At 37.1% G+C, this 26,930-nt stretch overlaps 2 protein-coding genes and 1 long non-coding RNA gene across 5 annotated transcripts; all 3 read left to right on the top strand.

The window, feature by feature from the left end:
* The first annotated feature begins 59 nt into the window (after positions 1-59).
* LOC126799017 (ribonucleoside-diphosphate reductase large subunit) lies at positions 60-5,057 on the top strand. Its single transcript, XM_050526128.1, has 17 exons — positions 60-393; positions 660-721; positions 816-903; positions 1,004-1,267; positions 1,368-1,608; positions 1,742-1,818; positions 1,912-2,082; positions 2,552-2,644; positions 2,733-2,882; positions 3,039-3,125; positions 3,206-3,370; positions 3,476-3,595; positions 3,776-3,978; positions 4,076-4,225; positions 4,302-4,449; positions 4,602-4,685; positions 4,772-5,057. Exons 1-17 carry the CDS (start codon positions 166-168, stop codon positions 4,871-4,873), a joined length of 2,433 nt encoding a protein of 810 aa, XP_050382085.1. The 5' UTR covers positions 60-165; the 3' UTR covers positions 4,874-5,057.
* A 4,261-nt stretch (positions 5,058-9,318) lies between these two features.
* LOC126799008 (protein TONSOKU) lies at positions 9,319-19,261 on the top strand. Its single transcript, XM_050526117.1, has 20 exons — positions 9,319-9,617; positions 10,094-10,891; positions 11,625-11,801; positions 12,064-12,155; positions 13,226-13,324; positions 13,458-13,876; positions 13,956-13,996; positions 14,071-14,325; positions 14,438-14,576; positions 15,141-15,257; positions 15,598-15,698; positions 15,851-15,974; positions 16,159-16,271; positions 16,931-17,042; positions 17,229-17,333; positions 17,432-17,498; positions 17,628-17,748; positions 17,854-18,027; positions 18,295-18,412; positions 18,496-19,261. The coding sequence occupies exons 1-20, from the start codon at positions 9,345-9,347 to the stop codon at positions 19,020-19,022; spliced, it is 3,972 nt and encodes a 1,323-aa protein (XP_050382074.1). The 5' UTR covers positions 9,319-9,344; the 3' UTR covers positions 19,023-19,261.
* Positions 19,262-21,120: 1,859 nt separating this feature from the next.
* Positions 21,121-24,423, top strand: LOC126794993 (uncharacterized). 3 transcript variants are annotated; one of them, XR_007672208.1, is made up of 8 exons: positions 21,121-21,173; positions 21,614-21,707; positions 21,787-21,881; positions 22,313-22,364; positions 23,214-23,374; positions 23,467-23,534; positions 23,724-23,804; positions 24,035-24,423. It is a non-coding gene; the product is annotated as an uncharacterized LOC126794993 (long non-coding RNA). The 3 variants fall into 3 exon arrangements; XR_007672211.1 differs by lacking the exon at positions 21,614-21,707 and having other exon boundaries at positions 21,134-21,173; XR_007672214.1 differs by lacking the exon at positions 21,121-21,173 and having other exon boundaries at positions 21,263-21,707; positions 21,796-21,881.
* Positions 24,424-26,930: the final 2,507 nt, after the last annotated feature.

Raw genomic sequence — 26,930 nt, forward strand, 5'->3', positions numbered from 1 at the left:
AGGGAAAATCCCAAACCCTAATATTCCCCCAAAACCTAATCCCCCCACGGCCCCACCTTTATATACAAAGCCTCCACTCTCCTCCTTCCTCATCCCTCACTCTCTTCCTTCGCACACAACCTGTTCGACCAAATTCCCCAGAGAGATACCAATAAGCCCTTTGCCATGTATGTGGTGAAGAGAGACGGGCGCCAGGAGGCGGTTCATTTTGACAAGATCACGGCGCGTTTGAAGAAGCTTAGCTATGGGCTTAGCATCGAGCACTGCGACCCGGTCCTCGTGGCGCAGAAGGTCTGCGCTGGTGTTTACAAGGGCGTCACCACCAGCCAGCTTGATGAATTGGCTGCCGAGACCGCTGCGGCTATGACTGCCAACCACCCTGACTATGCTTGTGTGAGTTTTTTATTGTCTGTTTTGAGTGTCTTGTTGTGTTGATTTCGCTGTCGGCGTCGATCTGTGGTTGATAGTTGTGTAATTGTTGATGATTGGTCTTTGTTTTCGCCAATTGTGTAATTTGATAGAGTATGATGAAAGGTTGTTTGGATTTGTGGAAATTCGGTGTGTATTTATGTGTGAATTGTTGAAATGTGCTCGGTTTGGTTCATAGTGGCATCGGATTTCTTGGATTGAATGTGAATTTTGGCTAAATTTTGGTGCAGTTGGCTGCGAGGATTGTTGTCTCGAACCTGCACAAGAACACTAAGAAGTCGTTTTCGGAGACGTGAGTTTGACTGAGACTGCTTACTTGGATTTATCGTTTCTTATCTTTTGATCCTTGAGTTGCTGAGAGTGATTTGTGTATGTCTGTGATGCAGGGTCAAAATTATGTACAACCATGTCAATGACAGATCTGGACTGGAAGCTCCGTTGATCGCTGATGATGTTTATGAAATCATCATGAAGGTGATATGTTTCAGCAAATTTTGATGATGGATATTGATGCTGACACAAATGTATAGGAATCTGAAATAGCTTATATTAATATGCTTTTGTTTGTGTTCAGAATGCGGCTTGTTTGGACAGTGAGATCATTTACGACAGGGACTTTGACTATGACTATTTTGGATTTAAGACTCTTGAGAGGTCTTACCTCTTAAAGGTTCAAGGGAAGGTTGTAGAAAGGCCTCAGCACATGCTAATGAGGGTTGCTGTTGGAATCCACAAGGATGACATTGAATCTGTTCTCAAAACATATCATCTCATGTCTCAGCGCTGGTTCACTCATGCCTCTCCCACCCTTTTCAATTCTGGAACGCCAAGGCCTCAGGTATGTTTTTGTCAGTGTACTGCTTCAATTGTTCTGGGAAATGATACAAAGAGATTAATATTGATGTTATACTCATGTGGGTCTGCTGAACCTTTTGCAGTTGAGTAGCTGCTTCCTTGTTTGCATGAAAGATGATAGCATTGAGGGCATATATGATACCTTGAAGGAATGTGCTGTCATCAGCAAATCAGCTGGGGGAATTGGTGTCTCTGTTCACAACATTCGTGCTACTGGCAGTTATATTCGCGGAACAAATGGGATGTCCAATGGCATCATTCCAATGCTGCGAGTTTTTAATGATACTGCCCGCTATGTTGATCAGGGGGGAGGCAAAAGGAAAGGTAGATTTACTTGCACTGACAGTCTGGCACACATGTCTGTGTATGTATTATAGTTTGATTTTTGCAAGTAGGAATGTGGGATAATGTTATTGTGCCCACATATGACTTACTATCAAGTGCTGGATGCTTATAGGTGCATTTGCTGTGTACTTGGAGCCCTGGCATGCTGATATATATGACTTTCTGGATCTAAGAAAAAATCATGGAAAGGTATGTATCTCCTGTATGTTTCCTTATTGTATGGAGTGTATTGAAAAGTTGGACTAATATCAGTACTTATGTTGTATGATTTCTATCTTGCAGGAAGAGAACAGAGCTCGTGATCTTTTCTACGCTCTTTGGGTGCCTGATCTATTCATGAAAAGAGTTGAAAGCAATGAAGATTGGTCATTATTTTGTCCTAATGAGTCTCCAGGTTTGGCAGACTGCTGGGGTGAAAATTTTGAACAACTGTACACTTCTTATGAAAGAGAGGTATACCAGGGGCAGACTTTAAAGTTACCAACATACTTAAGCCAAAAAAAGGCAGTCAATATTCCCAAATTGTTGTTATCAATTGGGGCCATATTTGGCAGCCTAAAGGCCTATTTTTACTGGTAGCTTAGCATTTAAGGCATTGTGTCACATCCCAGAGGCCTATTCTAAGTTCTGGCTTGGCTATTGGGGCTTCATGTGGGAGTCTAATTGGCCTATGCCTAGTGCTGGTCATTGGGACATACACCTTTAGCAATTGAGGCCAGAAATTGGCCTTCAGCAATCACGGCCAGAAAAATGGCCAATAACAATCGGGGCCAGAAATTGGCCTAAAGCAATTGAGGCCAGAAAGTGGCCTACGCTTAGTGCTGGTTCTGGCTGCAATTGGGAGCATTGCCCAGGACTAGCTAAATTTTGGGGAATTACTGTAATCAGTGCTCTTAATTTAGATTCATGGAACTTTGCACAGGGAAAGGCCAAAAAGGTTGTCCAGGCACAGCAACTGTGGTTTGAAGTATTGAAATCACAAATTGAAACAGGAACTCCCTACATGCTTTTTAAGGTGATTTCTGATTGAAATTATATTTACTTTGTTATTTATCCATGTGCTTCTGAGTTATACAATCTTCTAATTTGTTTTTGTTTCTTAGGATACGTGCAACAAGAAAAGCAATCAGCAAAATCTGGGAACCATAAAATGCTCAAACTTGTGTACTGAGGTTATTGAGTACACTAGTCCAACAGAAACTGCTGTATGCAACCTGGCATCAATTGCTCTACCACGATTTGTCCGGGAGAAGGTCAGGCACTTCTCTTGTGCTCAAAGTCATTCACTAGTATTACATTGTGCTCAAAATTATTTATTATATTATTGTATCTGTGATTGAAGGGCCAAACTGGTCTTATATTTCATTCAGTTCATGATTGGTTGTCATATAACTTTTGACTTAATACAGGGTGTTCCATTTGAGTCGCATCCATCTAAGCTTGCTGGAAGCAAAGGTTCCAAAAATCGATTCTTTGACTTTGAAAAACTAGCAGAGGTAAGTGTTTGGCATTTTCTTTCTTCTCAATAATGTTTCTCTCTTAAGGTTTTATTTATGGCTTGTGTGTTGCCAATCAGGTCACTTCAATTGTCACTGTAAACCTCAACAAGATAATTGATGTTAATTATTATCCCGTTGAGAGTGCAAAGACTTCTAATTTACGACATAGGCCAATTGGGATTGGGGTTCAGGGTCTTGCTGATACCTTCATCTTGCTTGGCATGTCCTTTGATTCACCTGAGGTAATTTCCATTTTCAATTTGCTCCCTACTTTTCCTCTGTCATCTGTACAACTGCGAATTTTTATACTTATGTTGTTTTGTCTGTTCGTTTGTTTTAAATTGTAGGCTCAACAACTGAACAAGGACATTTTTGAGACCATTTACTACCATGCCCTGAAAGGTTCTTCTGAGTTGGCCTCAAAGGAAGGCACATATGAAACATACCCGGGTTGTCCAGTTAGCAAGGTAGCAGTCAACTTTTTAATTATTGCAGTTTGTTCTCGCATCTGTATAAATGTTTCCAGATAGAGGTTTTAGGTTCAAAGATACTCTGGTGAACATCCTTTTTCATGTGCCTCAATTTTATTCAATTATTTTTATAGTAAAAATCAATCAATAATACTGTCAAGTGATTTCACTGTTCAGGGAGTTCTTCAGCCAGACATGTGGGATGTAAAACCTTCGGATAGATGGGACTGGGGTGCTGTTCGAGAAATGATATCACAGAATGGAATCAGAAATTCCCTGCTTGTTGCCCCAATGCCTACTGCTTCAACTAGCCAAATTCTTGGTAACAATGAGTGCTTTGAGCCATATACTTCCAATATCTACAGTCGCCGGGTTCTGAGGTTTGCTTCCTAGCCATTTTTGTCATCTCTTATTCTGATTGTCTGTGGCTCTTCCTACAGCTGTCTTTGCTTACCGTTCTTTTCATTATTTTCTCAGTGGCGAATTTGTTGTGGTGAACAAACATCTTCTTCATGACTTGGTTGAAATGGGTCTTTGGTCTCCTGCTATTAAAAATAAGATAATCTATGAAGATGGCTCAGTTCAGAAAATCCCACAAATCCCTGATGATCTGAAAGCCATTTACAGGTACGGAAAATTTTCCTTAGCTATATTTGTTTGCTCCTTATTTCACAGGTATGCTAACACAAGTTGCTTGAATCAGAACTGTGTGGGAGATCAAGCAAAGAACATTGGTTGACATGGCTGTTGATAGGGGATGCTACATAGATCAGAGCCAAAGTCTTAACATTCATATGGACCAACCAAATTTTGGGAAGCTTACTTCATTGCACTTCTATGCTTGGAGACAGGTATGTACCTAAGTTTCCGCGCACTAGTACATTTCATTTTTCAGATTTGGATGGGCCTATTCAATAGATTTGTGAATGTCTATTGCTTAAGTGCTGCTTAGTCTGTTGGAAGATACTAACTCCTGCAATCTTCTTTTCTTTGAATGTATTAGGGTCTTAAGACCGGAATGTATTATCTACGATCACGTGCTGCAGCCGATGCCATCAAGTTTACTGTTGATACTGAGAGTCTCAAAGTAATGATCTGTATCCTTTACTACCATATAATCCTTAGAGTTGAATTTCGTCTTCTCACTAATACAACTTATCCCTATAAATACAGGAAAAGCCGAAGGTGGCTGTCGAAAGTGATGACAATACACAAATGGCGCAGATGGTATGCTCCCTGACAAACCGTGACGAATGCCTGTCTTGTGGAAGTTAAAAGAACTCTGCTGAATTGTGCTTCATCTGGAAATGCACTGATCGAGTACAATATATTATATATATATATCTAAGTTAATGAACTGCAAGTGTTTGTAAAGTTTAAATTATTTGGTGGTTAAATCTTAATATCTATGTAATTTATAGTTTGTAAATCTGGAGAACCCAACTATTTTCGTTCTGTATATTCTTCTAGTGTATCCATGCCCTGAACTCCTGAACTTTTGCTCTAATGTTTTAAAATTTAAAATAGTAGCCAATAGAAGTATGTCGAAGTATTGCTAAAACAAGTTTAGCCAACCCAGCACAAATGGTTGCTAAAGTTGGCTGATTATGATTTATGACTATATTCATTATAGGGCTGAGAAACATATTTCTATACCCGAAGCTTTATCAATGGAAGAGCTCAGTGATGTACATGCTGAAGTGAGTTCTAAATAAGCTACACTTATTGCAAGCTATGTGTAGAAAACGCAAGGTGATTTAACTGATTTTGAAAGATGGTGAAGCTTCTCAGAATCTCAGGTTACGCTTCAACTGCAGCCAAGGAATTTTAAGTAAGTCGCATTATTCAATGATTTAAAACCAGTTATTTAATAAGAGAGTAGGGTTGTAAGTAAGCTCGAGTCGTTCGTGGTCGGCTCGATTTTAGTCCGTTCGGCTCGAACTTGTAAACCTTAAAAATGAGCCGAGTTTGAACAATAAATATTCGGTTAGTTCGACTCATTTAGTTCTGAGCTAACTCGAGCTAGTTAAATATTCGGCTTGTTTATTAAGGTTGACTTAATAACTTTTATAATACATATATAGTATAATTTTTATATGAGAAATAATATTAAAAAAATAAATAATAATTAAATGAAACCATAATCTTATTGTACACTATATAAATAGTGTTTACTACGAGCCATAACTCGATCAGTTTCATAAATTTGTCACCACTCTAAATGACCAAATCCTAAATAAACAAACTCCCATCGTTAATTCGTCATGGAGCCACAAGTAGGTATTTACTATTTCCTTCTTTCTTAATTAAAAGACATTTTATATGATGCTATGCAATCAAATTTTGAATTTTATTTTAAATTTCTTAATTTTAAAATATTAATTTCAAATTATTCAAGCCAGCCCGAGCCCAGCTCGAGCTTGAATACAAATTAAAAAAAATCAAATTTTAGCACGGCTCAAACTCGATCGAATGAAAACAAGCGAAATATGAATAACTCAGTACTCAGCCCGGCTCGGCCCATTTACACCCTCAGGAGAGTCTATCTGCCAATGGTGGAGGAATGAAGGGCTACTATAACGAAAGAGTTCCACAGTGGTGTAATTGGTAGTCATGCAAGCATCTCTAGATACTAAAAAGAGAATCAGTAGGAGGGCTACATGCACTTTTCTTCTGAGGTAAAAGAAGTGAAAGTTTGTATTGGTACGTGACTGTTTGATTTATTGTTTGTTTGAGTCGTTATTGATTTGTTATCATTTGCTGGTAAAAATTAGATTGATTTTCTTGATTTTTGTAGGATTTGTCATTGTTCATTCATATATTTGGATTCTTATTTCTGATTTTGAAATTTATGTAATAATGTAGTGTACATCTATTAAATCTAACCTTTGCTAGATCAGAGTTTTAGTTTTGATCTCATGTTGGTAATGAAAAATTGAATTTTATGCTAAAAGCAGGGGTGGAGTTTTGATATAACGCTTAGATTCTTAGTGAGTAATGTGACGATATTAAAATTTTATAATATTCAATTACTTGTTCAGGTAAAAATAACAGACGCGTGCTGGAGATCCTAATAGAATGAGTTTTGTTGGTATGGCGTAAGATGCTGTCGTATGTGCCGAACCTGGTGATCCAAATGTTCTTGAAACTGACCCACCATGTCGTTATTTTCGGGTATTGCTGATATCCAATGGCTCTATATATTGATTGCTTCTTAATATCTAACAAACTAAAGAAAATGCATATTTGAAAAATGAAAGAAACTCTTTGTTTTGAAGTTGCTATATGAAGTTATTGTTTGCTAAATCTATGAATGTATTCATTACATTTGTTGGCTCTATTGATTACTTCTTAACATTTAACAAACCATAATAAATGCATATAGAAGATTGAAAGAAAGTCTTTCTCCTTAGCAAAAGAAGAAACTCTTTGATTGAGCACATATCAAGTTACAGTGTGAAGTTATTGTTTGCTAAATAAATATATATATATATATATATATATATATGTAACATCAAGCTTTGAATCTATTTTGTTGTAACAATTTACAATTATTGCTTGTGTATTTTAACAGTATAAAAATGTGCTCGGAAAAGGTGCCTTCAAGACAGTGTATCCATTTCTTACTTTGTCATGTAAAGTCGGTTAAATTATTTTGTAGTTGATATTGTACTTTGATCCAGTTTGATGGGAACTGCTAAATATGCATTTCTTTCTTTGTTTTGCTTTCTTTAATTTTGTTAGCGTGATTTACGGCATAAATCACAGACGTGATTTGTGCGATTTGTGGTAGTGTTTATTAGGTTATATATAGATCATGATGTAACTAGCAAAAACTCAATCAAAGTATATACCATTTTTAGTTGGTATCAGAGCCAAGCTCTGTTTTTTTCTGGGTTTTTTTTGGCCGCCGAGCCTTTGCTTCCAGCTCTTCAATTCCCTCTGCTACGGCCGGCTCCGGTGGTCATGTCCGACGACGCTGACGACGTCGTGCTCTCCGACGAAGCCTCCGCTGCCCGCTGTTCTCCCCGCAGCGACGACGACGCACGCACATGAGGCGCAGACAAAGCCACCGCTCGACGTTCTCCACTGTCCGACGTTCTCCCGGTCGTGCTCCACCTCCGACCTTGGTTCATTTCCTAAAGATAAATCTTGGATCTTGGTTCATTTCCTAAAGATAAACAAGTCCTGGTTAATTTTTTCATTAATATATGGTTCGAGTTATATGATATAAATAAAAACGATTTAGATATTTCAAATTTCTATTAACTTAGCAATCGAAACCTATATAATCTTCTATACAATATATAATTATATATATTTTTCTTGTATGATAACACTGGAATTTGTATGTACAATATCTATAACGCTAAAATTTGAATGTTTAATTTAATTTTATAATAATTTAACTTATGGTATCGAAGTAGATGATGAAGGACATTTAGAACAATCTATATGTTTCTTCTATTACAATAATTGTACTAAAAATTTATCAATAGTAAATTAAGTATTTATTATTTAAAGTCCAAGAAAGTGGGATATGCCCGGTCCCATCCCGATCCCGTCCCGATCCTGTCCCGAATTTAATGAGTAGGACGAGACGTGAGATTAGCCTCATCTCGTCCCGTGCCCACCCCTAGAAGACTCTATTCCTCCACCAATACTAGAAAGGCCTCCAAATTCTTTGAGAGCAGTTTCGAGTTCTAATGCAGTTTTAGCTAGTTCAACCACCACCTCAATAGAATGGTATTTAGAGAAGTCATGTGCTTTCTATGACATCTAACATCACACATCGATCTCATAATTCATATGCTTCCGCAAAATCTGGTTCTTCGGACTTAAAATTTTCCTTTGTCGAATGACCTACAAAAGTTCAAGTTGCCCAATCAGTGTTTCCTCATTTTGCACTGCAAACGATTTTGAGTTGAGAAAGGAGTTGGAAATGATTGAATTGCAATTCCAGCTGGAAATTAAAGATGTATTAAGGAGAAAACATTAAGCTATCATGCAAACAAGAAAAAGGTTATCCCAGAAAAATATAGAGTTGGTGGTTCCTTAGTCCCCTTCTTCCACATATTCTCTTTCACAATTGTAGCTAGTTTGTTGTTTGAGGATAAAATTTCATAGTTTTATTTTATCTCTGAAACTTACTGAGGACTTCCAAAACCTTCTTGTTCACATTTGTTTCTCCTCCTTTGTAATATTACATGTAGCAGCTTTAAAATCTTTGATCTAGACCAATTTGACTTGTTTTTAACTTTATGTTCATTCTTCCATGTAAAGGAAAAAGTTGAACAAAGAGCTGGTGAGAATAGACATGACAACATTTGTTTGCAGTGTGATCTTGGATTCTTCAAATGCATTATTTTATTTTTTATTTTTCTCACTTGTTTGTGTAGATGAAATTTACAGAGTTTCTCACTTAAATTAATGCAACAGTTCATATTTTGATGAGAACTTCATTTGTTCACGCTATCAATCCTTAATTACGTGTAATGACTAATGACAAGGATTCGAGTCTTATTTTGGACTTAATTACGTGTTACCCAACTTGAATAATGAAAATAGGATCCAGTGGGCGACCCGACCCGGCCCAAAATCGAAACACTTTTAGGCGGGAAATAATCCCTCCAATATAATTCGAATAAAAATCTCCAAAAACCCTAAATTTCCAAAATCAGAAGTCAAAATCAGAGAGAGAGAGAGAGAGAGAGAGAGAGAGAGAGAGAGAGAGAGAGAGAGAGAGATGGGAAAGGAGGAAGCGAAGCTGAGCGAGGCGAAGGCGTCGTACCGGAGCGCCAAGGCGATCAGCAACCACGAGGAGGAGGCCCGGTGGGCCAACGTCGTCGGCAACTTGCACAAGGACCGAGGCGAGTACTTGCAGGCCCTCACCTGGTTCAGCATCGATTACGATCTATGCACCAACTACCTCTCCCCCAAGCACTCCCTCGCCACCTGTCAGTCCCTCGGCGACGTCTATCTCCGCCTCGAACGCTTCGAAGACGCCCTCGTTTTTCAGGTATCCTCTGGTGCTTCGATTTAATCTCCTTGCGCGGCGCTGTTAATGTTTGTGGATTCGATTCAGTTGTTTTGTGTATTTAAGAATCTTGGAAACCCCGAAAAGTCGCAGAATTCACCGGGAGGTTGGAACTTTTTAGGGGAAACTAAATGAAATTAGGGATTTAGCTTTCTTGTTTTTTCTTTCTTTCGAAACTTCACATATCAACCTAAATGTATGTTGAGATCCGTGGGAGGGGTTGTTATAATGGAACATATGTGTGGATCGTGCCGACATTGTTTTTCTATTGAGGAAAACTCGAAATGACAGCTAAAGCTATATCATGATGGAGCTTAGATTCATGTACTTTAATAGTTGTCATAGGAAGGCACTTGTGTGGCAGAGTTTTGAGTCCCCGAAGAGTGTTGTGGAGAAGTCGTTTAGCTGTAGGTTTGGGAGGTCTACCTCTTACGTATTCTCATTTTTCATTTTTGCAGAAAAAACATTTAAAGCTTGCCGAGGAGGCCAATGACCTTGTTGAGCAGCAAAGGGCCAATACTCAACTAGGTCGTACCTACCACGATATGTATTTGAAATCCATGGAGGAACATCAGTCGTTGCGGAATGCCAAAAAGTACTTTGAGTCTGCTATGAAGCTTGCACAGGCTATAAAAGACAACCCAGCTAGGTATAAATCTTCCTTTATCAAGGAATATATTGACGCGCATAACAATATAGGATTGCTTGAACTTGATCGTGATAACCTTGAGGAGGCTGAGAAGATCTTTACTAAAGCATTAAAGATATGCGACCAAGAAGAGGTGAATGAATATGACGATGCACGCACCAGGCTCCATCACAATCTTGGAAAGGTTTACACAGATCTGAGGAGGTGGGATGATGCTAAGGAACACATTGAGAAGGACATTCTGATATGTAAAAAAATTGGGCATTGTGAAGGAGAGGCAAAGGGGTATATCAATCTTGGCGAGTTGCATAACTGTGCCCAGAGCTATCAGAACACAATCCTTTGCTACCAAAGAGCACTTAATCTAGCAAAATCAATGGAAGATGAGGATGCTTTGGTCAGTCAAATTGAAGACAATATCAGAACGGTTAAAGAGATGGCTAAAGTTAAAGATGACATGAAGAGAGAAGAGCAGAATCTCAAGAAGCTAACAAGAGACATGGCCAGAGCAAGAGGCACAACGGATAAGAGGAAGTGTCAGCTCAAGAAAATTGTTTCTCTTGATGCGCTTATTGAAAAATCAGAGACAATACGTTATTGGCTAAAGGTACATTTTCTCAGTTGTCCTCTGGCCCTCTGGGGTTCTACCATATTCAACGGCTCATTATTCTTATAAAAGAACCCCGCTTAGCAGTGTTCCAATTCTTGTCTTAAAAGTTTTTAAAAAGGTCAATGTTTGAAACTCAAATATAGGAACTGTCAAAAGGAAATGAGCATTTGGGTTTTCTGTTACACGATGTTAATCTCTATCAGGTACCGACTGTAATATCTTATGCATTGCTAAACTTGTCCATTGGAATACGTTGGCTATAACATGGGGCATCATCAGATGTTTTGTTTTAATTTCAAACCAGGAGATGAGTACCACCTTGGTTGAGAATTATTTTCTAAGACTTGATGTCATTTATATAAAAAGAATTTATGGTGTGCGCCGAGTGGTTATATAAACTTTAGGGAGGTCTCTTGGGTCACAATGACAATGTAATCTTTCCCAGATTTCAATTATTCATTACGAGCTGCACAATGATGATGAATAAAGCATTAACAATGATAAATAAAATAATAAGTATAATCATTTGATAATATTCCTGAATCCTTCAAAATAATGCATGCTCTGAAGATGAGAGGTTATTGAACAGAAAAGTTCAAGAAAGTTAAACGCAAATATATTGTTCGGTAGTGCTATTGTTCTTCTGATCTGAATTTTTAAATGACGTATTGTTTTTTAAGAAAGTTAAATGCTGTGCCTGTATTTACTGTGATATTTTATATTTTTTCAGGTCCTTGAATTTGCAAAAAAGAAGAAGAAAGTAGCAACTGAAATTTGTGATAAAGAAAAGATTGCTGATTCACTTCTGAGCATTGGATTATCCTACATGAACACAAGGAAGTTCCAGAAAGCTCATAAATGGTACATGAAGGGCTTGAAAATTTACAAATCACTTGGAAACTTGGAAGTAAGTTTGAGTTTGCTCTTTGACATTATACATATGGTTTTTGTTTTTATTATATTTCATGGTTGAAAAGACATGTGTAGACATACAAACATGCTTGCGAAATTGCCAGTAGACTTTGGCAAGCTCTCCATATGCTATTTAATAAACTTGAGTGGGTGTTTGACCTCTTGTTGAGCAACACTTTGTTTTCATGAAAGTACGTGTTGATTGATCTACATAATCTCTGATCCGGAAGATGCTTACGTAGAACTTGCAATCTCAGGGTCAGGCTTTGGCACAGAATAACATAGGTAGTGTTTTGGACAGTGAAGGTGATTATGAAGAAGCACTGAAAGCATATACAGATAGCTACAGGTATGGTTTCTCTACTTGGCATTCTTGATTTGATTTTTAAGGATTGTGTAAAGTTTCGCAATTCGGAGCAAGCCGGTTGTATACTCCCTTGATTCTTTATTGAGGTGCTGCACTTGTGCTCAGCCAACTTATTCTTTTAGATGCATGTCCTTGATATTATAAATTGACTCCCATATATCATGAATAGTGCATAGCTCCAGTTTGCCATTTTACGTCGGGACCCTATCTCCTAGTATTTGAATTTTAACAATTTCTCATATACAACAATACAGTAAATAGACACACACACACACAAGCACGTGCGTGTACACACATTCAGATTTGTATATGTATGCTCACAAAAAAGTAGGTTCTTGACTTTGTGGTATGACGCGGACTGTTTATGTACACCATGTGGAAGAAGTTGTCAACAGTAAAACACTATCATTTTTTTGTCTTTCTAAAAGCTCATGTAAATTGTAGACATGTGTTATTAAAGAATCCCAATACATTATCTCTGATTTAGGGCACACAAGAACTAAGCTAGGCTATAAAAAAACCTATACTATCGACACCAACATCAAGCAGTAGAAAAAATAAGGGGTGTGCCAGCTAGCAGAAGACGAGACTGAATCTGACATAGATTCAATTAAAGGTAGTTAAAAACGTTAAAGTTTTGTACCAGTCATTGAACGTGAGTCCTCTATATGTCTGTTTTGTCACCATATGGACCAAAGTCAAATCAAACTGAGTACCAAGATGAGAAAAATCATCAGAAACTATAATATCAGAGGAAAGTATATGTGTGTGTATATATATACATACATACATCTACATATATGTTCTGTGCGTAAGATGATTGACATATATGAGAAACATAGAATAATTGTTTTAGGAGAAATAAGGAGGTAGACAGTGAAACGGGTGTAATTACCATGCTAGGAGATACTACACCAGTGTGCAGTGTTGAAGTGAAAGAAGCATAGACCTGCATATCTGGCAACATGCTGTGTCTGAACAGCATTTTCTTCTCTTATCTTTAACTTGTTTTCTTTAGTGTCATGTTGAACACCTTCCCATATGTATTGCAGGCTTGCTGTTGAGGCTAAACTTCCTGGTGCACAGCTTACTGCACTACAAAATATGCACTATAGCAACTTGAACAGATTCGACGATGTTGAAGAGACCAGGTAATCATATTTATGCAATTTCTTCAACAACTGGAGTGAAATTCTGGACGTTATGCTATGTGATTTTAGGGTTTATCACATTTCCGTAGAGTTTGTGCTCAAAATGAGTTTTGAAGAGAAAGATACCTTGCAGGAGATTGCAACGTCTAATTGACAAATTGAGGCAGCAAAGAAATGAAGTGCTCAAAACTGAAAATATGGAAGATTGTTGCCCTGAATCTAGTATAGAAGGGTCTGGTGATTTCTCTGATAACATGCCTACTGCATGCTGTTCAGAAGAGACAAGAAACTCCCAGTCTAGCAGATCACAGTCTTTAAACCGAAAGGAAGAGCTGAATGATGATGATGTACCTCTAATATCTCTTGTCCGGTCTGCCAAAGTCTTATCTAAGATGAAATCAGTTCATTCAGCAAACAATGAGCATAAACTGGTGGGCCGTAAGCGCATTCGCCTAGTACTGTCTGATGATGATGACGAGATCATTGATGCGGCGGAAACCTCAAACGTCAGGCCTTATAAGATCCCATTAAATGTTATTACGTCTAGTGAAGGTAATTAACTGATTGATTTCACTTAAATCATCTTTTTTTAAACCATAGCGGACTCATTTGTATATTGCCTTGGTTGCAGGTAATACTAGAAGTAATACAGCCAGTCCTACTAATTTTCAGGTATGTGGTCTTGAATCAGGACTGGAAAATATTTTGACCTTTCTACTGTGGTTGATGTGCTTAACTTTTTGCAGGAAACCTTAGCTGTTACCTCAAATTGTGCCACAAGATCTTCTGGTCTTCCTATTAATACTGACGAAAGCTCTAGTTCATGCAAATCCAGGACTCATAATATGGCCACTCCCGAAGGCAATTGTTTTAGAGCGTCAAGTTCTGGTGAAGGTCTTAATGCTAGTGGCTCTAGATGTGATGTCACCGCCTCAGGAAATATATTGCAGAAAAATGGCGATGCACAGTTTATGCTGCTTACTTTCGATGATAAACATAACGTGAGTATTACTCTATTATCTTGAAAGCATATGCGTCTGTCTCTGCACATATGATCCTGCTACCTTGTTATTTGGCTAATATATGGTACTGTTATGTTTCTACTAATTGCAGGAGTATATAACTTTTGAAATTGATGAAGACCTAATACAACACTCATTCATGTCTCCTAATAATCTAAGCATTGAGTCAGCAAAGGTTCAATTGGCATGCTTATACTACTTGCAACTTCCTCTGGAAAGAAAACTCGAGGGTAGGTATTTGTTGACTTTAGCTTGTTGCTAGTGGCTAGTAGCTACACCACTAGCATTTATGGCATATAAGATGAATCACTGCTGCAGAGAAGACTGTCCATGTATTCCTCCCCCTTTTTGTCCTTTTCATGAACAAAATTAATAAATTCGAATCAGTTGGTTCTAGTCTTCTAGAAGAGTAGTTTGCAGTTGATCTTACATTCAAGAATAAAAGCTAGGTGGGTTTGTGGAAGATATGATCATTCTTTATTCACATCTATAATACTGTGTTACATATGGTTACATACTTACATTCTAGTACCCTGCAAGAAAAGCTTACATAAAGATATGATTTAATACATGAGTAAGCTAGTTTGTCTTGGTGTTGCACACCAATATTTGCTAAGCACACACTGTTGAGCTTTCTATTCTGTTTTTGGGAGATTGTGCCTTAATCTATTGGAGGCACATTTGCCTCCTTGCCAGCAAGTATAATGCTTTCCTCAACTTTTTATTGAAGAAACACCTCTGAGTTGCATATTTAAGGATTTGATGTCACTAATACTTGAATTGTTCATTGCCAGGGCTGCTTCCAATAATTCAGAACGTAAAATGTGGTGGAAAGGTTATTAGCTCCCTAGAAACAGTTGAATCATTTCAGGGACATATGGGAAAAGTTGTGGTTGAAGCTGTCATTGATGGTATGTGTTACAATAGTTGGAATAAGCTCATCCATTTTATTTTAATACTTTTTTGATAAAGACGATCAGACATTGTGAGTACATATGCTAGTAAACCACTGAGTTTTGCACTTGCTAGTTGCTACTAGCTAGTAGCTACTCGAATTTCATTTATTATTATTTTTTTTTCATTTTCATATTGTAACTGAATGGTTCTGCTGTTAGTATGGTTATTGATATTTTTCTTTTTCTTTTTAGCAGTAAATTACTTTTTTTTAATATACATTACTATACCTGCCGTTGGTTTCTGAAAATTGAAAACTTTGGTTGATCTTACTTTACTTGTTACCTTCACATACAGGATGGGTCCAAAAGCGTTTGATAAAACTATATACTGAACACTGTTACAAGTTATCTGAAACACCCAACATGAAGTTGCTAAAGAGACTATATGATCTGAAGGTAAGACCAGAGGAATGACTACTGGGGCAAAAAATTTGACATCCTTGTTTTATATTCCAGTAATTCCACAACCTATTTTGGATAATTATTGATATGCTTGCAGGTTTGAGTGTATTTCCTTATTTTTAATGTTAGTTTTCTCGGTATACCAGGTTTCAGATGATGAAATTACTGTTTCTGAATGTGAATTGCAAGATTTATCAATAACACCGTTGTTGGATGCCCTTCATGCCCAGAAGAGGTTTGCAATGCTAGACCTTTCCCACAATATGTTAGGTAATTGCATCTGACATTTAGCCTATACTATTTAGAGTTTCACTTGTTGTGTTTGGAGTGGAAGGAATTATCCAAACCTTGACATGTTTCTATTCAACTCGAGCTGTATTTTTTTTAGTTCTCCTCGCATATTAATTAATCAGTCTTGGAATTAATATTAACTACTTTTTGGTGGTATCCCCAGGAAATGGTACTATGGATAAACTCTCTCAAGTACTTATATCATCAGGCCAAAAATATGGTGGCTTAGTGTTGGATCTGCATTGCAACAGCTTTGGTCCAACTGCTTTGTTTCAGGTATGAATCCAACTTTGCAACAATTGCATTGTAAAAAATATTCTTACCTTTTGGGCCATCTAGCCTATGTCCTTTTCATTGTACTAAAGTAGTTACATTTAGTTTTTGATTTTTCTTTAGACTATCAACACTTCCTAGAATTAAGCTTCAGTTTATTATATTCGATCTAATGATTTCATAGTTATCTATGACAGTTGACAAAAGAAACTGCTAGATTTCATACAAACTACACCAATGCTGCATGTGAATAGTCTTATAAACAATTGAAAGAGGATCAGTTTGAGATTCTTAATCCATGTGGCCTACTGTGAGTCTAGATGACAGATGATTAACCTACGCAAAATGGGAGGCATTAAACTGATTAAAGAGGGCATGCTATTGATCCCTAGGAAAAAACAATAAAAGATGCTTAGCCCTATATTTGTACAACCATGCCTAATTTGTTGATATATTAAGGAAACAAGAAAAGAACAGAAAAAAACAGAAAATCATGATTATGAGGTGTATGTGTCTGATTTTGCATTTTGTAATTGATATTATTGATGAGCCAGGAGTTTCATGTCAAACAATTTCACTATGACCGTAAAACTTGTGGTGTCTTTCTTTCCTGTCTTTTAAGTAAGCTTACTAACACAATTTTTCTTCGGCTCAATCTTCAGATTTGTGAATGCCCTCTCCTATTTACTCGATTGGAAGTGCTTAATATGTCAGGAAATCGTCTCACTGATGCATGTGCATCTTACCTTTCAACTATCTTGGAAAGGTGCAAGGGTAAACTGCTTTTCTTGCATCTCAACTTACAAATCTGATCTCTGTTCCTTATCAAAGGTCGTAGAACAGCATAAAAGTTGTTCTGTTTCGTTTTCTTTAGTATCTAATAGATTTGACAAATACTGCTAAAGGTAAGGCTTATTTGTTTCCATGGTGCTCCTGCTTTGTGTGGTCTTTGCTTTTTAGCTCTTTGCAGTTTGAGTATAGAGCGATGCTCCATCACATCTAGAACTATTCAAAAGGTTTCTGATGCACTGAATGCTGAATCTGTCCTTGAGCAACTCTGTATAGGTACTTTTGACTTGTTATATGTGCAGTAGACGTATTGATTTCACTCCATTTTTCACTTATGTGTTGTCCTAGTATCTTTTGTTTTCCTTTTCTCACAGGATATAACAAGCCTATTTCTGGAAACACCATTACAAGTTTACTCATCAAGCTAGGCACTCTGAAAAGGTTTCGAGGAATGAATACTCTTTTTTCTTCCTTCTGTTTACAGAAGTTGCAGAGTTTTTTCTCAACTTATTTTAAGTGCATATAAAAGTAACTGATTTTAAGTATTTACTAGCATTTGGCTTTTCGCAGATTTTCAAAATTAAATATGAAAGGCTTAAAGCTGAGCAAGCCTGTGGTTGATAGCCTATGCCAGCTTGCTAAGCACTTGTCTTTGTCAGCACTAATGCTCGGGGAAACTGGTATCGGACTTGTGAGTGAGCTATGTCATTATTATTACTACTGTTGTTGGAATTTGAAAGTGACTTTTGCTGCTATGGTTTCATTTTATATGTATATGTATATTATTCTTTTGCAGGACGGGGCATTATTAGTAACCGAGTCATTATTCCATGGAAATGAAGAGATCACGGAACTTGACTTATCATATTGCGGACTGACACATAATTATGCTGTCAAATTAAGCACTAATTCTTCTATGACATGTGGCATTCTTGAGCTTAGCCTTTCAGGAAATCCGATTTTGCAGGAGGTTTGTTCCTTTCAGTTAGTACTTTCCTAATTGTTAGACTTGTTAGTTATTGCTGGATGAAACAAATAGTTGGTGTCTTTACTTTGGTTTCTGGTCATTCAGATTGTGCTCATGTTAGATCTATCATAAGTTCACAACTTAAAGTGCATTGTTAACTAATAACAAACTTTTACCATGACGGAACTTTACATTGGTATTTTAGCTTACAATTGGATAGACCACTAACTTTTTATTCGTTATACTGACCTCACTCAACTATGACCACAGGGTAGCAATGCATTATCATCAATGCTTTTGAATGCTCAATGTTGTCTGAAAGTTTTGGACCTTCAAAAGTGCCAGTTTGGGATCTCTGGCGTTTTGCAAATTATCCAGGCATTATCAGGTTCATACATTATGTTCCCTTTGCATCTCAATATAATTCCCTCGCAATGAAGTAACCAAATATTGGTCTAATATTTTGGGCAGGTAATACTTGTCTTGAAGAGCTCAATCTTGCTGATAATGCTGATTCTGGTAAAGGGCAGTCTTTCAAAGAACAAGTTAAAGAGCATTCTGCACCATATGACATGGCAGAAAAAGGGTTTGTCGGACTATTGCAGCCAGACACCAATATACTTAAATCTTCTCCCTTAGTATCTTTGACCAGAGATGTTAGCCAGCTCGAAGTTGCTGATAGTGAAGATGATGAAGTTGGGGCTGAAGCTGCTGCATCTGCACGCGCCCAGAGCTGCTCAAGCTCATGTCAGAGAAACTCCTTGTCTACTGAGTGTCAATTTCTTGAAGAGTTTGCAACTGCCATTGATATGGCAAAGAATTTGCGGTTCCTGGACCTAAGCAAAAACGGTTTCTCCAAAGAAAATGCAGAGATATTGTATTCGTCATGGTCAAAATCAAGATCTGTTGCAGCACGGAGGCACATCAAGGATAAGACCATCCATTTATTTGTGGAGGGAATGAAGTGTTGTCTGAAACCCTGCTGCAGGAAGGAATAATTAGCTTCACCTGCGTAGTTTCAAATATCACCTCAAGGCTGTTAAAATCTATAGGCACATCGCTGTAAAATAAGTAAATGAGAAAATGTCTAGGCTGCACGAGGAGCCCAACTAGTGCATTTATATGCTTTGGCAGTTCAAGAATTGTTTCCCGTGCTTTAGTGTACTACACTACAGATACATCTCTTGAATATGACATATGACAACCATGGCTAGTTATATCGACACGACACAATAAAACCGAATCCGACACATTTCATTGTTTTGTTGGGGCTTTGCTCAAATATGGTTTTACCTTTTCAGTGAAAAGGGCGGCCAGTTGTGTTAAATGTAATTGGGGAGTACGTAGTAAGGTGCAAACGCATTGAAGAAGAGAAATGAAACAAAATAAGATCAGAAAATGCTCCAACATTTAATAAGATAGGCGAATGAATCGAATGAAACTAAGGAGTCCATAATATGGTGCAAGACTGCAAGACAGTACTGGCCAGAGAAACTAGGTTAGATCTTGGCAAGATTTGAACGATGGTATGACTTGGTTCTTGAATCCGAATCCAGCTCAAATTAACACAACTGCCAAGACAAACTAGGTTAGATCATGGCAAGTTAATTAGTACTGAATCGATCCAACCTTCGCGAACAACATAAGTATCCACTTGACTCGGCCAACCACAACATTTGATGGTTAAATTAAACAACAACATTGGGACAATATTCAAAATGAACCAGGATTGCTACTAGTTCTTGTGGCTGTTTTTGAGCAACGGAGATTCTATATGTGTTTCATAAACTTAGAGGATGAAAGCTCTTAAATCTCAACATCAAAGCTAAAAGCCATAAGGTTCTTTAACTATCATATCCCCACCTCTGGAAAAGATAAGAATCCATATTATATCTGCAGTTCTAGCCAATTAATTGAGGGGCCTCCGCTACGTACACTTTTGCTTTGGTTGAACTGTCACTTAACAGCTCCCAATATACTGAAAATAACTCATCAACCTTGATTGTGGACAAATGATAGGCCTCCCTTGATTTGCGCTCTTGCATCAGCTCTCAAATGTTGTTAAAAATAGTTGAAGATGAAGCTAATCTTGAACTTTATGTAGCCATCAAGGTAGTTCATATATTCACTTTCTTTAGTCGACCACGTTTGTCAACCCATGCGTCTTCGGTTTAGGAGCTCATCATTATCAGAGATTAGTAAGATTTCTATGCATGATTCATGGATTACTCGAACTCGAGATCAAGTTTTAACAAATATTTGTTGGTAAAATTTGCTCAATCACAAGTGTTAACATAAAACTTACTAAAGCTTTCTAGTTTTATATAACTTTTAAATTCCCTTTTCTTGTAGTAGAGTTGCTCACTTACGAGTCATTTCTAAGGATCAATATGACAGTTTTAGACTAATGTACAGTTTTTGAATTTTTAGTTTAAATTTTTCATTTTCTTTTCCAGTTCATATTAGTGTTATAAGTCCGTATATTAGAAAAAGTAAAGAAATGGTAATTAAATTCAACTGTTATGGCCATTGTACCAAATGATTGCATCCATGATCCATCTAAGGGGATAGTACAAGCAATTGACTGACTTGAGGAAAGTAACAATACTGGCATACACTACAACCAATATGGGTATTAGTGGCCAAATTTTAGAGACCAGTTTCTAATTGGTCACAAATAGGAAGGAATTAGTGATGAATATTGGTCACTGGTCACTAAAATAAATCAGTGACAAAAGTTTAGTGACCAACTAATAAGATAGGATTTTCGTGGACAATAAAACCTTTAGCGACCAAATGAAATTGCTGGTTGTGATTTTCAATTTCGGTGGAAAAATAAAACCATTTCATATCGTTTCCACCTTTACTCTTCCAAAACCTCCTCACTTTCTTCTTCTTCTCTACCCTTGGTTTGAAACCCTAGCATTTCCGGCAACGGACCGCCGCCGAGGTCCGACGCCTCCGCAACTGTCAAATCCTATCATTTCCGGCGACAGATGAGAAGATACCGAACTTCCGATGAGGTAGTTCAACGGCAAAGGACCGCCGCTGGTCCGACACCTCCGCCACTCACGGTATCTGATTTTCAAGGAAGAAAAGACATCAGAAGGCCTAAGACTTGAGCTCAGTATCAGCGTTCTCTGCCTCAGGTATTCGGATCGCGTTTTTACTTTCATATATTATATGAAGTTGTTAATTACAATAATTAGTGATGAATTTAGTTAATCAATTGAATCAATTTGCAGTAATTAAGGCTCAGGTTGAAACCGACCAATTGCAATGCTATTTTTTGTTTGTTGATAATTGCAAATTGTTGGTCTCAGATTTGTAGGCTTAGCACTATTGATACCTGGATTTTCTGGTATTTAGAGTTAGTCAGGTACTGTTTGATTTATCGAGTTTTTGACTCATAAATTGATGAATTGATTATTGGTGTCATCGTGTCGATGCTCTGTAACTAAAGTGAGAAATGTTATATTGGTTCTGTTGAATCCAGTATATTTGGTGATTTCTGAAGCAAGCAAGATTGATTCAAGGAATGTCAAAAACATAGGGATATTGAAATAATTTATTGCCTTTAATTACGCAGAGGTTATAACTATAGGGAAGAATGGATTTCATTGCTCTGCGTGGTGGTTGAGTTCTGTGGTTTGAGAATATGTGGTTGACAAATTCATATTTTGGTATGTTCTTTTTTCAGAAGCACATAATATCTTATATTAAAATTATCTTTACAAGCTGAAGTTCTGATATGCTGAATAGATCTATTAGGGGAAATAGAGAGGGAGAAAAGATCTTGAGGCGAAAGAGAAGAAACTCACTCAAGAAGTTAAGAAGAGTGCTAACCAAGGTAGATGGTATGTTTTTCTGTATCCTATAGCTCAGTACTTTAGGTCTGACCTAAACTCATGTGGCTTGGTGTTGGCTAATTATCTTTGTCGTAGAGTTTTGTTATTGATTGTTTTCCATTGTTCTTAGTACCAGACTTTATAGATATGTACTAGGCTACAACTGCATTGTCATAGAGTTGTGGCTTGGTGTTGGCTAATATGAGTAATATCTATGTTATTTTTCTATGGTAGGGTTGTGTAGTTCTTAATTTGGTTCTATAACAATCCTTTGCTCCGAAAATACTAGGGAAATTTCTAGTTGCATAATTCTATATTTGACTGTTGGAGTGATGGCATAGTGGATTCGACATTTCTTCTCACTTTTCAACTTCAGATTATAGCCATTATGTACTCATTCAAAGCTGCTGGTGTGATTCATTTCTTATGTCATATTACAGGGACCTTTCTATTGGATGACAGTTTAATGCAAAGCTACTTCTGTACATACATGTAACACATTCCTTTCTTTCCCTTGTGCTGATTTGGAGCATGTACTTTAATATCTCAATAAGAACTGGCATGTTCCTCCAGATGTAGATAATCAAAAGAGGGAGAACACAGAAGGTTGATTGAGTAACCTCTCTTTTTGTTGAGTTTCCTTCAATTCTGATGCATTTATATGACCATGGTTAGTAGCTGTGTTTTAATGATAGATAGAAATTGATTTGCACAATTGAAGCTTAAATTAATGCGCACAATGAAGCTTATCATAAATGATTGACAGAAGAATTCTATGAGCTAATATCTGTAGTCTGCATATTTGACGAGAAAGAATCTTGTAAGATCACAAATGGTGTACTTGATATATATGCTTAAGGTTAGAGTGGATACAGGGAGGACAAAAGTTATGACAAATATGAAAGTTAGGGTACTGTTTTACATTATGGTGTACTTGGTATTCTCTTCCTTTCTTGCTAACTTAGTTTCGCAAACTAAGTTAGGGTACTGTTTTGCATTATGAAAGTTTCACATGCAGCAGAAGCTAGTTTCTAATATCTGTTTGAAGAAACCTCTAATTTGCCTGACGAAGTTAATAGATAACTCTCAGTAAAGGAAAAAGAACAAGAAGATAAATATCTTTGTACTGTTTGCATTGTCCTCTTTTTTCTTCACTGTTAAATCTATGTTTTTTTCTGTAAGGGAAAGAATATAATCAAGACTTATAGTTTCTTTATAGTTGTGAAGCACAACTTGTGCTTCTATGTCTGTTATTAATATCCTTTGATGTTTAATATTTCAGATATTCTTATACAAATTGATGTTTTGTTCACTTATGGCTTGATTTTAACTTCAATGCAGGATTATAAGGCTCATAGAGATGAAATACATACTAAGCTGGTCCGGATCATGAGAGAAAGGTTATTGGTTCATCTACACGGGTTGCCTCAAATCGTAGAGAGCTGGAATAGACCAGAGAGACTGACCCACAGCCTAGTCAGTTTGCTCGATCACTTACCAAGGTAAATTTCACCCTGACCCATCTTTTTGAGTGTTGGTTTTCAGCAATGTCTTTGTCTTACATGGTTTTTATGGCCTCACCAACTCATTGCAGGAAGTTGGAGACTTGCAACGTGTTCTAACTCGAACTTTACATGTGGTTGATGTTTAAGCAATTTTCAGGTTTGTTTCATATTTAAATACTTGTAATACCTTTTGTCTTTGGCTCTGTATCAAATTATGATTGCTCTTCCATGTCAATTTTTGTTCTTTTTCCTTTCCAGTACTCGTTAGTGCACCAGTATATCTATGTAACTGATTATGAAACTCAGTCCTACAAACTAATGATTAATCATTGTTTCTATTTTTCAGGCAAGTGATTATAATTTTTCATTCACAAATTTCGGAAGCACTTTCACGCTTAGAGATCAGTACACCACAAGCCAAGGACAGGTAATGCCATTCAAATTGATCCATCTTCGTGTGTACTCATTAAAGTCCTGTAAGAGATCCAAAAATTTGACAAAGAAGGTTGTTGAAACCAGAACTGTTTTATACCAGTCACTGAATTACAAATTGTACTTACTAAGCTCAGTGTTTTGTTCCCCTGATTTTAACGGGGTAAAGATAAACCAATTGTCTGTTGGTCTTGAAGTAGCCCATATTTTCTTGTATACTCGCAGGAGATTTTGGTTATTGGGGTTGGGAAGCATGTTCTACAAAATTGATACTAGTAAGTTGCGAAGGGTGAAGCTCTACCAAGGATCTTATCAAGCTCTGCTAAAACTTTGAATAGAGACTGGTACGGTGCTATTTTATAGGCACGCAGAAATTAGTTTCATCGATTGAACTTGATTAGTTAGTCGACGTGTAGTCTGTGAGTCTGGCTATAGTGTTGTAGGTCTTCAATTTACTAGCTGCAGATTGAAATTTGACATATTACTTTGTCAATTTAGCTTGGTAGGTGATGGAGCATTTGAGCTAGCTTTACAATACATTGTCTTGTAATTGTTTTGGATCTTGAAGACAGTAATGATGTCTTTATTTCTATCAACTGGTCATTCTTCTTACCCTTCTTTATTGCATGAATCTTTAACATACTTTAGTGACCAATGCCATCATTATTAATGACCATGAGCTCGTGGTCGCTAAAGACATGCCGAATTAGTGGCCATAAACTCGTGGTCACTAAAGGTATTTTAATTTAATGGTCAAAAATGCATGGTCACTAAATATAGGTTGATTTAGTGGCCATATATTATTGGTCACTAAAGAAATCTTGTTTTAGTGACCAACTTACATCATTGGCCATTAAACACATTTAGTAACCATATATCCTACTTTTAGTGACCACTTCATAAGCCAAATTGAAATGAGGAGCTAGGTTTCCGTCGTGAATGAATATATATATATATATATATATATATATAGTCTCTGTCCAGAGTGAAGCTTCACTCTGATATTACGGAGTGAAGTTCCAATTTTGGCACACTTTTCAGTCAAATATTTTCACCATAAGCGATTCAATATTTAGGTATGTTATTCAAGATCATCTTTACAAAATTTCATCCAATTTGACAATGGTTTGAGCTTTCAAAATTGAGATTTACATGAACGGTTCATGTTGAACAGTTTTAATTCATTCATTGATTTAATCTAATTTTAATAACTTAACGATGTCCGAATTTGATGAAATTTTGTAGAGATGATTTCGAATAACATACATAAATATTGCATCGCATATGATGAAAAATTTTGACCGAAAAGTGTGCCAAAATTGGAACTTCACTATGTAATTTCAAAGTGAAGCTTTACTATGGATAATATATATATATATAGACCGGTTATAGAGCGGACGTTCGTAACCCGTTAAGAAACTTATTTTTTGCAGATTCCGGCCGCCGTGGGTCGCCGATCGAGTTCCGGCTGGCACACACGGAATCGCCGGGAGGTGGGTAGTGCGGCTGTGCTGGTCTGCCGCACCGTTGCGGCAGAATCGGATGTCAGCATCTATTTATATACAAGGTTTTTCAGGTACGGATGTCCGGTTTCCGACGACGACGGGGCGTACCAGCACAGCCTCACTACCCACCTCTCGGCGATCCCGTTTGTGCCGGCCTGAGCTCTATCAGCGACTTAAGGCGGGCGGAATCGCGAAATTGCCGAAATCTGTCCAAAAACTTAATTTTTGCAGATTGCAGTTGCCGTGGGCCGTCGATGGAGCTCTAGCCGGCATGGACATGATCGCCAGTAGGTGGGTAATGCGGATGTGCTGATTCGCCCCGCTGTTGCGCCAGAAGGGGTCGTCCGCACCTGGTGTATATATATATACACACCACCACATCCGGCACATCATAGTATACACTACAAAAATCTCAAAATCATTATAATACATGTCAATATATGTAGCATAATGCAAATAACATCCTCGATGGAATCCAATGGAGTCTCAAATTATATCGATCAAGCATATCATACCAGGTGGTGATTATATCGGCGAACTTTTTTCGAGTATTTCTTTTGCACTTGTCATAATGTAGAATCCAGTACCAAAATTCTTCTTATCCTTTAAAATCATCATACCATATATATATATATACCACAGTATAGGAGCGACTATTGTGGATTTGTGTTCAGTAAAACATAATTGCGTCATTAATATGTCAATACATAAACTTGAAAGTAGTAGTTGTGACTTGTGAGAATTTCTAAATAAGTCTGCGCGCCTGCTAAAATCAGAGTTATAATGGAAATGTAGCTAGAATATTATTATGGTGAGGGAGACATCTCCTGTATAAAGTGTTCATCTGGTCAATTACTCTACCATGTCGATAAGTGTAGATATCCATCTAAATAATAACTTCTTTGTTTTGCCAAATCTGTAACTTGTTAAACACAAACATATAATTAGCAGAAGAAAAATGAAAACTTAGCTGCCGAGCTGATTTGGTTTTTACTTTGTCATCGTGCAGACTGTGGATGTGGAGTGTGAGTGCAGTAAAAAGTAAACTTAATTAGAACGTACCATACTTTCATTATAGTTTCTTCTTTAATCATCGTCTATAAATACACTTTAATTATGGTTAAAAAAATCTAATAATTACGCGAAAATAATAGTGCATAATGACCACTCCACTGCAGTACTACTACTAATCCACCATATAGAAATCAACCATTCGTAATTACCGGTTAAGTACTTTTACTACTTATTTACAAGGACAAAAGGGTTTCTAAATAATTAACCAGTGAAACGAGAGATTTTGAAAAATGATTGGTATGTACATTTACATATTGCAAGTGTTCATTAACTAATTAATAGAATAAGACATGATATACATTACCGTATCAGTATATTAATATGGATTTATAATGAGTATTAGAGTGAGTAAAGCTTCATTGTAGTGTGAAGCTAGGTATTGCTTCTCTATTCATGCACAAGCCAAAAAAATATAAAATCAGGGTAAAACTAACTAATTAATTAAGAACCAGTCTTTATCCTAGCTAGGAGAAATCATACGTAGGCATTACATCTAAACCAAAAAGAGGAAAAAAACCATAAATTAAATACCATCAAATAGC

The sequence above is a fragment of the Argentina anserina genome, chromosome 1 (genome assembly GCF_933775445.1).
Source record: "Argentina anserina chromosome 1, drPotAnse1.1, whole genome shotgun sequence".
Taxonomy (NCBI): domain Eukaryota; kingdom Viridiplantae; phylum Streptophyta; class Magnoliopsida; order Rosales; family Rosaceae; genus Argentina; species Argentina anserina.

What these genes read in the sequence shown, in the direction of transcription:
- LOC126799008 (XM_050526117.1), top strand. Translation starts at nt 9,345, where the DNA reads ATGGGAAAGGAGGAAGCGAAGCTGAGCGAGGCGAAGGCGTCGTACCGG. An exon ending in CCTTGAGCAACTCTGTATAG is followed by an intron (nt 17,334 to 17,431) that starts GTACTTTTGACT and finishes CTTTTCTCACAG; the next exon opens with GATATAACAAGCCTATTTCT. An exon ending in GGGAAACTGGTATCGGACTT is followed by an intron (nt 17,749 to 17,853) that starts GTGAGTGAGCTA and finishes ATTCTTTTGCAG; the next exon opens with GACGGGGCATTATTAGTAAC.
- LOC126799017 (XM_050526128.1), top strand. Translation starts at nt 166, where the DNA reads ATGTATGTGGTGAAGAGAGACGGGCGCCAGGAGGCGGTTCATTTTGAC. An exon ending in ACCACCCTGACTATGCTTGT is followed by an intron (nt 394 to 659) that starts GTGAGTTTTTTA and finishes ATTTTGGTGCAG; the next exon opens with TTGGCTGCGAGGATTGTTGT. An exon ending in CTGGAACGCCAAGGCCTCAG is followed by an intron (nt 1,268 to 1,367) that starts GTATGTTTTTGT and finishes AACCTTTTGCAG; the next exon opens with TTGAGTAGCTGCTTCCTTGT.